At 41.3% G+C, this 16603-nt stretch overlaps 2 protein-coding genes across 2 annotated transcripts in view; one reads left to right on the plus strand and one right to left on the minus strand.

The window, feature by feature from the left end:
- The first annotated feature begins 2117 nt into the window (after positions 1–2117).
- On the plus strand, positions 2118–12898 carry tacr2 (tachykinin receptor 2). Its single transcript, XM_033623710.2, has 8 exons — positions 2118–2340; positions 2954–3106; positions 4414–4709; positions 8742–8936; positions 10125–10275; positions 10432–10551; positions 10643–10719; positions 10799–12898. The coding sequence occupies exons 2-8, from the start codon at positions 2972–2974 to the stop codon at positions 11133–11135; spliced, it is 1311 nt and encodes a 436-aa protein (XP_033479601.1). The 5' UTR covers positions 2118–2340; positions 2954–2971; the 3' UTR covers positions 11136–12898.
- A 1268-nt stretch (positions 12899–14166) lies between these two features.
- Positions 14167–16603, minus strand: part of hk1 (hexokinase 1) — a 29529-nt gene continuing 27092 nt past the window's right edge. The window contains exon 21 of the mRNA XM_033623590.2: positions 14167–16193. Coding sequence (XP_033479481.1) covers positions 16046–16193 — 148 coding nt within the window. The 3' untranslated portion in view covers positions 14167–16045. The remainder of the gene's footprint in view (positions 16194–16603) is intronic.

Raw genomic sequence — 16603 nt, forward strand, 5'->3', positions numbered from 1 at the left:
AGCAGTTGGGGTTCAGTGCTTGGCTCAGGGGCATCTCAGCAGTGCCCAGTGGTACCATATTTGGTCTGGACCCCATGATTGTGAGTAGCTTATAGATCTGAACACATCATAAATACTCTCACAATGTGGAGCAGCAGAGATCTTGTGGGAGTGGCAGCAAAGAATGGAAAGACTCCCCATCAAGAATTAATCTCCCACCTAAGGCACAAAAAATCCATACCAACACTGTAATGAAGTTTGACCTCTTCAGATAATGTCAACTCCCACAGAGCAGACCCCTCAGGAGGACAATCCCACTAAATCCCAAGTGATGACAGGTGATTGTGGGTTGCAGCATAATGGAGGTGTGCATTGAACAGAATCACAGCAAGAATGGACCCTCCTGAATGGACCCCAAAAGCTTTGGTTCAATGTTCACCTTTATTGTTATTACACAGTGCAGGACTGCACAATGAGATGTAATCGTTGAGCCTCCTCCACGGTACACACACTCACAAAATACACTGCTCAGAAAAATTAAGCAAACACTTAGATCACACATCAGACCTTGATGGACAAATTATTCAAGTTGAAAAGCTTTACTGATGTACATTGTATAATTTGTAGAGAACAAAATGAGATAACAGTCAGTGAAAACTGAAATCATCAACCCACTGAGGGCCTGATTCAAAATCACACCAACAATCAAAGTGAAAAACCACAGGCTGATCCAACTTCCATGAATCTTATCACATCAACTCCTGACAACACTCCTGACAATGTCTGTGCATGCTCCTGATGAGTCAGTGGATGGTGTCCTGGGGGATCTCCTCCCAGACCTGGATCAGGGCATTAGTGAGCTCCTGGACAGTTTGTGGCGGTACTTGGATGCACTGTTACATAACGTCCCATAGGTGCTCAACTGGATTAAGGTCAGGTCCATTCCCTTTTTGGGGGTTGTCTTGCTTTTGCCTCTCCATTGCACCTGTTGTCACTTTCATTTGCACCAAAGTGGGTGAAACTGATTCACAATCATTTGTGCTTCCTAAATGGACAGACTGATATCCCCGAAGTTAAACTGACTTGGTGTTAAACTGTGATGATTAAGTGTTCCCTTAATTTTTTTGAGCAGTGTATAAACAGATGTTTGAATATTTAAAATAGAACAGAATAAAACAACATCATTAGGCGATTCAATAGAACAAAGTTTATAAAAATAGCATTAAAGGAATTAAATAAAAGGAAAACTTAATCATGTTCGCAGAAGATATACAGTATGTGCATATATATACACAAAACAATAACCACAGTATATGCAATATCAGCGTAATTTGCAAGCTACAGTGCAAAACAGTAGTGGGAATGAAGGTATATAGTAATGTGGAAACCAGCATGACTGAATAGTTTCATGGTGCAATATGGCTGGGGTTCACTAAAAATCTAATTCTTCTATATACTATTCATGGAACTTTATGTGAACTCCATTAAAGAAACATTTTTCTAAGGAAGTGGAGATTTCATTTTGGTCTGTACCGTACAGTACACAATCTACATCCACACATAATGAAAATGAACAGTCAAAGTTCCAAAAGAGCTCTCCCTCTGCTCACAGAGGACCAGGAGACATGATCCCTGCACATGTTGCATATCACTCCTCTCTGTGTCTCCTTCACTCCACGCTGCACCGCAGAAGAGGATAGATAATGAATAGTTTATAGGTAATTTCACGGGAAAACACCACAAAGGGGGTTTTAGCTTTTTCAGGGGAGCTGAAAATTGATAGCTGTAGAAATTCATCTCCCATCCAAGCTGTCCGCCCCCCTCCCCTGCTGATGTGGTCTCTGTTTCATTCATACTCTGCTCATCTTGTTTTAGATTGAGTCATGCACAGCCAACACATGCCCTCAATTAATGCCACTCCCCCTGTGTCTCTTTTTCAATATATAATATCAGTGTGTCATTTCTTCAGTTTTCTTATTTTTCCAAATATACAAAAGATGCAGAAAATCACAGCCAGAGTTGCCTGTTTTTCGGCTTTTCATTCATCTCCCTCTCTCTCCACCTCCCTCCCCCCGTCTCTCTGCCTTTGTATGTGTAGTTGGCGCAGCTCCACGCGCACAGACGCGTGCCTGCCTGTCAGTGCGTCTCAGTCGCTCTCAGCAGCTTGCCCCGTAATCAGCTAGGTACACATTCCAGGATAGAGGAAGAGTGTGTCTATGTGTGTCTGAGGGAGAGTGAGTAGAGATGTCCTGGTGGATTATTGGATGGATCTGGTTGTCCATTACGCAGACGGAGTTTAATTTTCGGACCTTGTTAACCATGGATTGGACAAACTGATGTTAAAACTGACAAATCAGAGAGGTAAGTGTTAATCTGACTGAGATTTTGTCTCATTTCTATACTGAACTTTTTCCACTGGTGCCGTCCAGTGCATTCATTCATCACTCGTTGCGCGTACCGCAGCCAAAGAAACCTGTTATAGTGTGCGTGTGCCAAATACGCGTAATGCACCTTGGCTGATGGATGTATTTGTGTTAGAAACAGTTATCAAAGCGTATTTTCAATCAAATGTGGGCTGAAACAAAGTGCAGCTTTATTCAACGCTCAAGGAAATGGTTTATTAAAACTAACATGTGCTGCTGTGAGATTAGGCTCATATCAGCAGGCTGGGGAACTTGCCATAATGGTGATATGATGTATGATTATTAACTAAGGCTGATGTTCAGAGACCCAAATGCTCTCACAGAGAAATTTCACACTTGACGTGATTGCCTGAAATCTGAGATGCATGGATGTTTCAGATTTCAATAAGTTTTAAATGGAGCATATTTAAATCAGATTGGATTGTGCAACAGCTTTTATGAACTGCCTGAGATTTTCTTATTTCCAAATCAAGTTATATTCTGGGCGAGTGAGTCTCTCATTATGACTCGAATGACGCACATAGAGTTATATATGAAGTTTCTGTCACCAGGTGAACGGGAAGGAAACTATGGACGCCGAGAGTCTTATTCAACACGTTGAACGAGACATGGAGGCCACTTCACTGCCGTTTGCAGTGACCACCGACTGGCTGGAGGACGGAAACGAGACGATTGGGAATCAGTTCCAGCAGCCCGACTGGCAGGTGGGAGAGCAGGGATGAGAGATGAAACAGGTTGAAGTCACAGCCAGCTCTTTCTCATTAGGGGGGAGCCTGGGAGCTTTTAGAGGAAACTGTGATCAGATGAGACCAAATGAATCAAAGAGGGCACTAATGTTCATCTGGTAGTGTTAGTATGTGTGTACCTGCAGATGGACATTATTCAGCAGCTAAATCTGGCACAATACATCTCTCCTCTTAGAATTAAATTAATGCTTTGTATGGTCCCTGACAAATAAATGTAATTCATCAAATTAAACCGAGTGCAAAAATGGAGTCTATTGCTGGGGCTGGATATTATGTAGGTCTATTCATTTTTCAGTATATATCTGTGCTCTTTATTTTGATTGTCCACTTATATCATCATTGAGCTGCTCACTGTGGTTACACTTACAGTACAGTACAGTACATTTATTTTTACAGTCCTTTATTCCTCCTCTTTCTTTCCCTCTCCACTCATCTTGTCTCCTCTCTTCTCACAATCCATCTTCCTCTTCTTCCCTCTCATCTCGTTTCCTCATTTCTCTTCTCTCATCCCCATCTATCTCATCTTTCCCCCCTTATTTCCTCTCCCTCCTTCTCCCTTCTTTCCTCTTCCTCTTGTTTTCCCTCCTTGTCTCTCATCATATCCCCTCCTTTTCCTTGTTTCCTCTCCTGCTCTCTACTCTTGTTTCCTCCTCTCTCTTTTTGTATCTTCCTCTCCTCTCCTCTCGATTCCTATCCCTCCTCTCTTTCATCTTGTCTTCTTGTCTCATTTCATCTTCCTCCTCTCCCCTCTCATCTTATCTTGTTTCCTCATTTCTCTTTCCTCTCCCTCTCTTTCTCTTCTCTCATCTCCATCTCTCTCCTCTCCTGTCCTCGTCCTCTTGTTTCCGCTCCTCCTCTCATCTCCTCTCCTCTTGCAATCCATCTTTCTCCTCTCCCCTCTCTTCTGAACTTGGTTCCTCACTCCTCTTGTCTTCCTCTCTTCTCTCATCCCCACCTCTCTCTTCTCTTTTGCTCTTCTTTCCTCTCCTCTCCTCTCCTCTCATCTCTTTTTCGTTCCTCTTCCTCTTGTTTTCTCTCCTCATCTCTCCATATCTCGTCTCCTCTTCCTCATTTCCTCTCCTGCTCTCTACTCTCATTTCCTCTTCCTCGTCTTTCTTCCCCTCTCTTATCTTGCTTCCTCTCCTCTCTTCTCCTCCCCTCTCCTTTCCTCTTTCTCTACTCTTGTCTCCCCTTCACCTTTCCTATTTGCTCTTTGTCTTCTTACCTTTCTTCTTCACTCCTCTCCTCTTCCTCTTATTTCTCAGGTGGCTCTCTGGGCCATAGCCTACTCCCTCATCATCCTGGTGTCCATCACTGGTAATGTCACAGTGATCTGGATTATTCTGGCTCACAGACGCATGAGGACTGTCACCAACTACTTCATTGTAAACCTGGCCTTCTCTGACGTTTCCATGGCAACCTTCAACACCCTTTTCAACTTTGTCTATGCCCTTCACAATGACTGGTACTTTGGCCTGGGCTACTGCCGGTTTCAGAACTTCTTCCCCATCACGGCCATGTTTTCATCAATATACTCCATGGCTGCCATCGCAGTCGACAGGTGAGAAAGCTCTCCTCATATCATATTACAGTTTTTCTTCTTTCACATATAACCAAGCATATTTAAACATCCCAAACTATGATGCCATCCACAAAAACAAACACCTATTTCTTAAGGCTTTAAACTCCATTCATCTGTTTCCACACATGTTTAAATATTCAAAACTCTTTCTATGTGCTCTGGAATGATGGATCCTAACGATGTCAGGTCAGTTCAGCGTTATGTATACAGCCCAAAATCACAAATCGCAGCTTGCCTTTGGGGGCTTTACAATCTGTACAGCATATGGCACCCTCTGTCCTTATACCCTTGAAGCGTATAAGGTAAAACGACCCCCAAAACACCTTTTACTGTAATGGGTACAATATAGAAGAAACATCAGGCGGAGAAACTGTGACGAGATCTCTCTCTGAGGACGTGCAATAAATGTTGCGTGTACAGAAAGACAATCCATATAGCAAAATGATACATAGATTATAAACATATATGCGATGCGGAATTTACAAGACAACAGAGAGGACGAGGAAGACACCACCAACAACAAAGATAAGTAATTGTTACTTGGTGTCACCTCCAGATCATTATGTGCTCATGCATGGGAGGACTATGAGAGAAGCTGGACAGCCAGTGTGCAACTCAGCCTTGGCTATTATATGGTTTTATCCATTGTACGTGCTTTCCTAGGGGAAAACAGGTCATTTACCTTGGTGTTACTGTGATACATGTAATGTTGTGGTGCATTCAGACTCCACTCTCAGTGTAGTTTTACCACAGTAATGGATGACCAAAGGTAACTGAGAGGCATCCATCGATGGAAGGAAGGCAGAGACTTTTTATAGCTGAGCAGGAGACTGCCCTGGTGAATATGGTTATTGACAATAATACCATCTGTTTCAGGGAAATTCAAACCCCAATAGCTGAGGATTAGTCTTTAAAATTTCCACCAGTGCTGGATGTCTGTGGTGATGCGTCTGGTGTCAGGCACACAAGGGCATTTTCCTTGTGTTCCTTTGCTGTGTAATCTGTACATTTATTGCATTTGGATTTACATGAACTAAACCAGAACAGAGACACTGTACTAGAAAGCGGACACTAATGGAGGACTTATCCTCATCTCCTGCAGCACCCCATTTACAAGCTGCATTATGCAAACAGTCAGAAATGGGTGGATGACCACTTACTGAAACAGCAACTCAGCAGTTGTATATGCAAATAACCCACTTAAGTGCTACATTGCTACACTGTCTGTGACATGTTAATGTTTCTGTCTGTATGGGTTTTAATTATGGTGTATGTAGCCTTCTTTAAGTACCAATCATCTTGAAAATTACTTGTACAACTATGTATTTGATACAAACGGGTACATTGCAGTAGTTTTCATCAGTTACTGTAATTGCTCACTCACATCTGAGTTCCTTTGTCAGTCAGGGTTTTTGTCGATTGCACTTAAAGAGAAGCTCCCTGCTAAATCAGCATGCATTCACATGTATGTGCATCTCTTGATATCAGCAGCAGCAGTACAGAGGAAAATGCTGCATGAAGGAGATATGGGTCAACACGCAGCAGAGATACAGCTGTCATTAATGCGTGTTGGAGCATGAATGGTCGGTCTGTTCTCTCTCTGAAACTGTGCTTAACATATGATATGCCCTGCAATTAACACTGTATTATTAATGAAGCTTATGTTCATTCTTAAGGCTGCTATGGAGAGATGTGGTACGTTAGATGGCATTGTGCTGATGCTGGTGTTAATGTTTGTCCACCCCCATTTCGATTTATGAGGAATGTTAGTCTAATTCAGTGGAATAAACACCATCAGCGATTAAAAGGCTATGATGTTAAATCCACACCTTTCTGACACAGTGTCAAAACAAACCGAAAATTATGGACATTACAAAGGCAGAATTTATCGCAGTGTTGTTGTATTAGACTGCATTTGATAGCACAGGTGCCCCCAATAACCTCATACCTGTATGTACACTGCAATGCAGTTGCTCCAGATCAGTTTCATTGGAACATTTCATTATTTCTCTCATGACATATATGATACATGGCTCTCTGTGGCTCAGGATGGACGCAGTGATAAATGAGCTGCTAAGATCAGACCAAGTGTAGCATCTGCTTGAAACTCGATAACGCCTCCTCATTAGTTTCCAATTTATAAAACCATCAGTTTTCCTCAGTATCATTACTTGCAGCAGCAAGCACAAAACAATCACATATTAAATAGATAAACTATGAAACATAATCTGCATTCATAGAATGATTCAACATGTCGCAGCAACAACCCTGAATGTTCTCCTTATCCTTTACAGGTGGAACTGGTGCCAATCAGATCAGCAGCAGGGAGGGCTACAACTAATGATTACGTTCACTGGTTTTTTAGCTAATAACTAGTTGTTTGGTCTATAAAATGTAAAAAAAAAACGGTGAAAAATATCGACCAGTGTTTCCAGAAGCCCAAGACTGTATCCTCAAATGTCTTGTTTGTCCACAACCCAAAGATTTAAGTAGCTGGAGTCAGAGAAATTGACCTTTTTTAAATCACTTAAACTGATAAACTGATAATCAAATTAGTTGTTTAATTTAATAGTTGACAACTACTAATTATTGCAGCCCTGTTTAAATGAGAAGTGAGAGTTAAATCTGATGTAAAACCAAATCGAAGGCCTAAGGCTGGGGGGATTTACACAAGAGAGCCATGATATAACCTTCTCTTATTGACAGAATATTTGTGTTATTTATGGTTTATCATTTCTGCCTACACTTAAGAGTTCACTTACATGATTTATGATGATAAGTTAACACATTTCCTTTTTATTTATGCTCCGCTAACCTTATTACATACAACATAATAAAATAAAAACATGAGGATAACTTTGTTTTGCTCGAATCCACAGAAAACAGCACACATATTGATTTATTGATTGTTAGGGGTCCACATTTATCAACAGCAAAACTATATGAAAACATCCATTTACTAACTCTCACATAACTCTTATAGTATAATCCAAGTCTCATTCATCCATCCGTATGCTCAGTACTTTCCAAACACATGCACTTTATCTAGAACATAACTATTCCAAACTGATCTGAAAGTGAAACGTATCTTTACTAAGTTTTTGGAAAGTACTGAGCATATGACTGGTTGTTTCAGTATAGTTTTGCTGTTGTTAAACGTGGTCCACAGTCAGTTATGAAACCAATATTTTCACTGTTTTTCGTGGAGGTTTCCCAGAAAATCAAAGTTTTCTTCCCTAATTCAAGAAAAGCCAGCATAACTAATTGATTTACAAATGGTTTTGTGGTTGAAGTATTCATTTAATGCAAATAATTTCATGCAAGATCACACAGTTTTTATCCATCAAGCTAAAAATGAGAAAAAGGGGCAGAAGCCATTCAAATATATTCATGCTGTCGGTCCTGGATAATTCAAATGAATGATTTATAGTCGTAGTTCAATCATTTGACTGTAACTGAGTAATGTTGTGAACTAAATGAGTTTAAATGAATATAACTACATTGCAGGATTCACAACTGATTGCCACAACCAGTTGTTTGTATTCATCATCATTATTCTTCTTTTGTTGATACGACTTTTCATGATCAGTTTGAATTACAGGATATTGAGCTCACGAAGCTTTTTAGGTAGAGAGTTATGTGTTCAGGATGATGGATGAAAAGGTAAGAAAACACAGAGGAAACAAACAAATAAGAAAATGTAATTTGATATAAACTGTGGGTATTGATAAAGGATTTTGATCGAGGCGGTCATAGAAGAACACCCGACAACATCTTTTTAATTACCTCAAGTGAAGAGATTTGAAATCATTATCTCACAGCTAATGGTTTGATGGATGAGTGTGTGGGTTTTCTCATGAAGAGACAGCTTGACTTTGAACCATATGCAGCACAGATGTCGACACACCCCTTACAGAATCAGTCTGGTTTCCTTCCACCTGTTCCTGTGAATTAAACATCACATTTCCATGTCATGATATGTATGACTAAACCCTTTTTGTCTTCCTTCAGGTACATGGCCATCATCCACCCTCTGAAGCCCCGTCTCTCCTCCACCTCCACTAAGGTTGTGATCGCCCTGATTTGGATTGTAGCAATCTTACTGGCATTCCCTCAGTGCTACTACAGCGTGACAATATTTTACTACCCCAGAACTGTGTGCATGGTCGACTGGCCGGACGATTATGGGGGAACACATCAGCTAAGGTGAAAGAACAAGATAACTGTGATAAAAAACACAGACTGATCTGTACTATAAACTGAAACGTAGCCACATAACATTAATGCTAATAGAACAAGAACAATTAGCACCATATATAGGCTATCCACATCTTTTCCAGTTGTTCCTTCAGCCCCTGGTACTTCTCAGTCTTTTTATCTTCTACTACTGCCCTCCTCTGTTCCTTGTCACCACCACTGTGTCTGGTTGGTTAACTAGAAGTTGAGTGTCAGGATCTTAGCCCTGCTGTTCTCAACCACTTTCAGTGGTGTGTCCTATCAGGACTTGGTGACTTCTAGTCCACTCGGCACTGATGTTCCTGTATCTCTGCCACTTGGTTTTGCCTCTCGGTGAACACTGTCCCAGCTTGCATCTTACATCCTGCTACTATGTGCTGATCTGTTGCAGGGGCATCTTTGCACAGCCTGCAGCGGGGGTCCTGTCTGCTATGGTGGACCCCTGCCTCTATGCATCTGGTGCTCAGGGCCTGTTCTTGTGCCACCATGATCCTCTGTGCTGTCCTTCAGACTGGCCTTTTGTAGTCACTGATAGGATTTCTTAATGTCAGCCACCTCTAGCTATATGATCTCTTAAGGATTATAATCATCATATTTCATGCTGTAGTGTAGTGTTAGAGAGTGGGGATGGTTAAAATCATATTAATTTTGCAGTTTTTTGTATTGTTATTATCATTGTTGTTGTTACCATTATTATTATTGTGTTTAGAAGAACAAGAGCTAATGAGAAATCAACACAAACAATCCAAACAATCAGTTTTTGTACTGATGGTGACCAGATGGCCATTCCTATTTCATTTTCTCTCTCTTTAATATTCTCTACACACACACACTCCACTCCAGTTCCCTTATGTTGCATTTTTTGAATGTCAGCAAACAAAAAAAGAAGTCAGCATTTTGATGTATATGGACATTTTGTGTCCTCTGGTTTGTCTTAAGCTCCTAAGGTTTTAAACCGTGAGAAACATCTGGACCAAAAACTAGTTACTGAAGACTCATTGACACCTCTAGTTGCGGGCTTGATTGACTTCTATAGGCAGCTAATGGTGTTGGTTTAGAGGTAAAGAAAGTTATGTTGACAGAGATCAACCAAAGGGCCGGTTCACGATGTCTGGACCCATTAAACATGAGCTTTTTTCTCTCTTTCCCCCTCTGCAGTTACCAGTATGCAGTGATATTGCTCATTTACCTGCTCCCTCTGCTGGTGATGCTGGTGACCTACAGTTTAGTTGGCCGATCGTTGTGGGGTGGGCGCATCCCTGGAGAGGCAACGGAACATTACCACAGCCAGATCACAGCCAAGCGAAAGGTCACCCACTTTTAATTTGTCTGAAGTTTTGACATGTCACTGTCAATATTATCAAAATGCTCAGATAACTCAGGCATAGTTGAACTGAACTGAGTGATATGGGAGTTTAAAATATCACAATCTTGGCTTCCTTTTCCTCTCTGTAATTTCTGACAGGTGGTGAAGATGATGGTTGTAGTGGTGGTGACCTTCGCCCTGTGTTGGTTGCCCTACCACATCTACTTCATACTGGGATCGTTTAACAGAGACATTTATAAAAAACAGTACATTCAACAGGTTAGCAGCCGCCTTTATGTCTGTTACTCATTTCTCTTTAGACTGAATTATTTATTTATTTACTGGGCATCATGTTTCCTTCCTTTGTCAGGTGTATCTGGCCATATTCTGGTTGGCGATGAGTTCGACCATGTACAATCCTATCATCTACTGCTGTCTAAACCAAAGGTAAAAACATATTCAACTCCTCAAGATCAAGTATCCCACAAAAACGAGGCAGAAAATAAAATTCTCTCTCTTTCTGCAGGTTTCGTGCTGGTTTCCGTCATGCTTTCTCCTGGTGTCCCTTCATCAAAGTGTCAGAGGAGGACAGGATGGAGCTGCAGCACACGCACACCTTCAGAGTCACCATGACGCGCAGCCACCGCAATGACAGCACACACACCTCCATTAAAACAAACAACACCTTTGACATTAACATGGCTGCCAGCGCTGAGCTCAACACAGAGAGAGATGCTTGCATGCAGCCTAAAAAGCAGACACCGTCGAAAGCACACAGCACAAACAACACACGTGTGGTGATGAGGCCAGATGATATGAAATCACCAGCTGCCAGACTTTTGCAGCACAAAAGTGACTACTGAGACAAATCATGCAGAGAACATTCTCCATGGAAAGGCAACAGGGTTTTTTTTAACAGCAACAACGCTGAAAATAAACAGACTGCAGACAGTAAAGACAGAGGAGAGCCTGTCGAGTGCCAAACAGAGCCGAGTATACACCACTGTGGAAAACCTTGAAGTGAGGAGTTGTTCAGTGAACCTGACTTGGGACCAATTACCTTTTTTTAAAGAGCATAAACGAATGCAACTGCCAAGCTGATGGATGAAAAGTGGTCGTATAAGCCTGTGAAAATACAGTTACATATGAAGACACTACACCTGGATACTGGACAACAAGAGAGCTTTATTCTTTGATTGTTAAGGCCGGCTGTAGAGCTCCAACAATAAGTCGATTAAGCAATTATTTGATCAAAAAAAAAAAAAGTTATTCAGCAACTTTTGTAATTATAATATATTAAATAATAATATCAAATAATAATTGATTAATTGTGTCATTTTTCAAGCAAAAATGCCAAACATTTGCTGATTTCAGCTTCTTAAATGTGAGAATTTGCTGCTTTTCTTTGTAATTTATGACAGAAAATGAAGAGTCCGTGGGTTTCTTGGACATTTAAAGATGTCACTTTGGGCTCTGGGAAATAGTAATGAGCATTTTTCACAATATTTTTTGGCATTTTATAAACTTAACTTTCCTCCTCCATTCCTTTCGTCTGTCGCTTCTTTCTGCTGTGAACTGTGGATATATTTTTGTGTAACTGTAGAGTGTTTGTGTGGTCGCTGCTTTTCTCCAGCAGAGAATGGATGAACAGTCCGCTGGCATGAGCACCAAGCCTTAATAATGTTGTTTCTGTGTGTTTCCTTCTTTTTATTGCCACAGACTTCTTTAAAAGAAATTGGCTTTTTCTCACAGGGACATTTTCTGTTTCACTTCACCCATCATAACACACAACGTGATAATTGAAGTCATTTATTGGTCACTCAGTTTAATTGAAAAAAAAAAGAAGACTTTTTAGCTTTGCCAGCCTTTGAAATTAACACCAAAGTGCAGGTCAGCTCCTGTAGTTAGTGTGGGGTCGGCCATATAGATGTTCCTCTTATGTGCTGCAGCAACACAGCAGTTAATCAGCTGTCAGATGAACTCTGTGGTATAAAGTCAGCAGTTCGAACTGAAATAAAGTAAATGAACTCATTCAAGAGCACATGCCCAGTGCACAGCGCTCAGTCCTTATAACTTGGTGCAGGTGATGGCATTTTAGAAGGAAAACCAGCCTTGAATTTACTTTAGACTTCACTGTATCTCCTGAATTAAAAGGTCATCATGTATATGTTACTGTACAGTAGTTCCTTTAACATATCGGTCACAGTGTGCATTCATACGTTTTGTTCCTTGTAGATTCTGACTTCACTACTGCAATTTTTTAACAGTGTACATAGAGCTCAGACAAAGATGTTTAAGTGCTGCTACATAGAAGAATGTGATGTAAAATGTAATCTATTGAGTATATTAATGTGAGATGTTTATGAGGTGTAAATGTAAATAAGGGACCTGTGCATTGGTTGTGACCACGCAGCAGGATCATGATGTTGTAAATAGCCTGTTGGCGTTAACATGTCAGAATGTAGAAGAAAATATTTTGATTCCCTGCAGAAACTTTTTAACTTTTGAAATATTCATGGTGACAAAGTGAAAACATCTGTGTTTGTTGTCTACACAAAACAGCAGGGTATTTGTTTGTGGCCTAAATTAAAGCTGATAATGTGTTTAATAAATGTGACAGCATATGTACATGTGTGCAGTGGTCCCTCAGTTGAATACTACACATTCTCTGCTGCTAAGTGTTTTGCCAAAGGACACTTCAGATGGCCCGAGGCTGACAGAGCTTTATGTTCTTACTGAACAGCGACCCAGATCGGTCAGTCTTAGTCTCGTCTTGGACTTGACCACATTTCCACTTGGTCTTGTCTCAGTCTCAGACAAAGACTATAAGAAAATAGTATTTTATTTAAAGACCACAACTATGGGGATATCACTGATTAGCAAGTGCAAAAAAGGAGCCATACACTTACATACACATACACATACACTGCTGGGAAACCTTGGGTCCGCGCAGTCATGTGGATGCCACTTATCGCACCCCACTCATCTGAACATTGTTATAGACCAAGTACCTCCAGTCATTGCAACAGTACCCCCCCCCTCGAAGTCCACCATGCTACACCGTAAAAAATGGTCAGGAATGGCCCAAGCAACGTGACAAAGAGCTCAAGGCATCGACCTAGTGTTCAAATTCCCCAGATCCCAACCTGATCAAGCATCTGTGAGACCAACCAGTACCGAAGAGGTTCTTTGTCTGAGCCGTGACAGGCCAGAGCCAGGTCTGATCGACGGTGGAGCCTCTGACCTGTCGAGGCATGGAGACGAGGCCTCTGGGAGTGTCCTGTGTTGTCTGGCACCAAGGTGTTGTTGACAGACCCTTTGAGTCCTGTGGGGTGCGAGGTAAGGTACGGGCATGCCCAGTGGATGTTCAATTAGATTGGGATCTGGGGAATTTGGAGGCCAGTTTGACACCTTGAGCTCTTATTCACGTACCACAGACAATTCCTGAGCAGTGTTTGTGGTGTGGCATGGTGCATTGTCCTGCCTGAGGGGGCGCACTTCCGTCAGGGAGTGCCGTTGCCAATAGGGGGGTGTATTGGTCTGTAATGGTGTTTGGGAGGGTGGTGCGTGTCAAGTGGCATCCACATGAATGGCAGGATCCAAGGAAAATCCTCTGTAGTTTTTATGGGAATGTGGATCTTTCACATCGTTTTAAGGCGCGTCTATGGTTTGCATGTTTTACATTTTATGGTAAGTGTGTCATGCAGTGTGGGACTGGTCATGACTTAACCCCTTAAAGTCTTGGTCTTGTCTCTGTCTCAATACACTTTGTGTTGACGTGGATGGTCTTGACTACAGCACTACCATACTCTGAACACGCTAACACCATCACTAAACACAATTTGTACATAAGTGCAAAATCTCTGGTGCAAAGAAAACAACACTGGACTGACACAGGTTTGTCTTTTCTTTATTTAGTGACTGATTGTTTGACAGTGTTGGACAGATACAGTCTGGGTTTTGTGAACAGAAGCAAAGAGATTAAAGTGTCTGTGTGACGTGGGGCTGGCTTTCAGACTTTTCTACTGCTTTGGGGATCATCTGAAGGCAGCTCAGGACCTGCTGGAGATGCTGACCTCTATATTCTGGCAGTGTGAGTATTAAGTAGGAATGAAAATTCAACTTGCAATGCCATTACTGTTTCTTTCTTCTTCTTTTTTTTAAACTAACAGTTTTGGATTTGTGCTTATCTGTCACCACGAATCAGAATTTAAACTGTGCTTAACAAATATGGCCGTATATTGTGCTGTAGCATCTCACAGATCCTTCCTCGCACCACAATGACCTGTTACAGTTACACTGCCATTATTTGAAAAGCTTTGTCCTCTTATAGTGTAGGATTTACAAAGAAAATATAAACACCAGTAGATAAATTCACCAGTCTTTTAATGAGTATTATTAACAGCAATAATATATTTTTTGGGATTTTGTTACAGAGAAAAATAAATAGGACTTTCCATGAATTGTATTATGAATGAGCCAGACAGTAGTTCACTCAAACACCCCTCTGAGTCTATGGGAGCATATGGAGTACAGTGTGTGAGTATAGGGAGAAGCTTTGTTTCCAACATGTTTAAATTCCACTTAAAGTTTCAGCTACTGTAATATTCTTCTTATAGATCATTTGGCCGTTGTTGTTCCACTGGCATCTATGTTAGCACCGCATTCCTGTTTCATGGCTGTTACTAAGTAACTGATAAGTCTCACTGTGATGATGAGGGTAGCCAGCACCTCTTAAGACAATGACGACAACTTAGCAGCAGCAGAGATCAGAACTAAAAGGATTTCTACTTAGTAAAATACTAGTGCTCTTGAGACATATTTTACAGTATAGAGCACATCAGAATAGAGTGGGATCGCTTTCATAAATTAGACCAAATCTGCACATTTAGCAAGCACGTGACATCTCCTGCAGATCATGGTGAAAGTCCCACTTTTGTTACTTTTCTGCCCTGACATACTTTATTAAATCCACTACAGGACAGGTACCGGCTGAGGGGCTTCATCTGTACGCCTCATATTGCAACAGCAATATTTTTCAACATTGCCCGATACAAAAATAAAATAAATAGCAACAATGTATGTATAACATATTGTATCATATCTGGGTAAGATATTAAAAATTTTAAAGCAAAAATATTCCCTTTCATCTCATTACACGTTTATATATCACCTCATATCTCTGGTTGTAGGGACAGCGAGGAGCCTACAGCAGACAGCAGACACACTTTGGAAACTTTGGTTTAAAACAGTGTTTTCATGTCCCTGCATTCACTCGACATGTTGCAAGGATGAACATTTTTCTACTATGCTTCTTGTCTTGCAACTGTTGCACTTGGTATACTGTAACAGACTGCAGTTATCAGAGGAGTCCTGCAGATGGCGATGATACACAGCTCATGGGAGCATTACAGGAGTGTGCGGACTCTTTTTTTTCTGCCCTGCACATTTCTTGCAGGAGTTGAATGTGCGTGTTTTATCTCTATAGATAAATTCAACCTCAGAAATCACAAAAACCTTAAGAGTCTGGGTATTGTTACATTGGTTAATCAGACATAATCTAACTACAACACAGTGCCTGACTTTCTGCTACCTAACACAGCAGAGAAGGCTATCTCCTCCCTCTGTCACGCAGACGGGCTAAAGCAGCTAAAGGACTGTTGACTGGGCTGGTTGGCTTCAGGAGGACATGGGACAAAGGGGAAGAACAGAAGAGAGGAGAGGGGGAGCACAGAAATGTAGGGAGATACCAGCAAGACAGAAGAGATGTGTTCTATTTATTGTTCAGCTCTTGTCTCAGCCGGCAGCCCACAGCTGTGATGAGTGCAGCTCCTTTCCCACTGCCATCCTCTGACAGCAGGAAGTTGACGTTACACTTGGGAGCCAGTTCTTTTACCGTCTGGTGCATGACTCCAGAGAAACTAGGCAAAGACAGAAGATTTGGCATTAAGCAATGAAAACATCTGTTACATGTTTGACAAGTTTAACAACAGCCTGCAGGTCCCAGAGAGCCTGTAAGAACTATGTGCATAAAACCACAGGCTCCTCTGGGTGTGTCAGCTCAGCATGGATGATATCACAGGTGGTAGTAAAATGACAGGATTAGGCAGTTTGTTTATCGCAGGTGCCAAAACTAACATGACATGAACAGTTATGTTCTTCTGATAAAGGTTCCAGGATTTAGTGGCAACCTAAGTGGCAACTTCTCCCATATGCCAAGCATGAACTCCCAGTTAGAATTCCTTCAGTGTTCGTTGTTAAAACTTAAGATCTAGACGTTGAGGAAGTTTTGAGAGGGAGCCGAATTATCAGCAGAGGGTTCTTCCTCTCA

The sequence above is a fragment of the Epinephelus lanceolatus genome, chromosome 2 (assembly GCF_041903045.1).
Source record: "Epinephelus lanceolatus isolate andai-2023 chromosome 2, ASM4190304v1, whole genome shotgun sequence".
NCBI lineage: Eukaryota > Metazoa > Chordata > Actinopteri > Perciformes > Serranidae > Epinephelus > Epinephelus lanceolatus.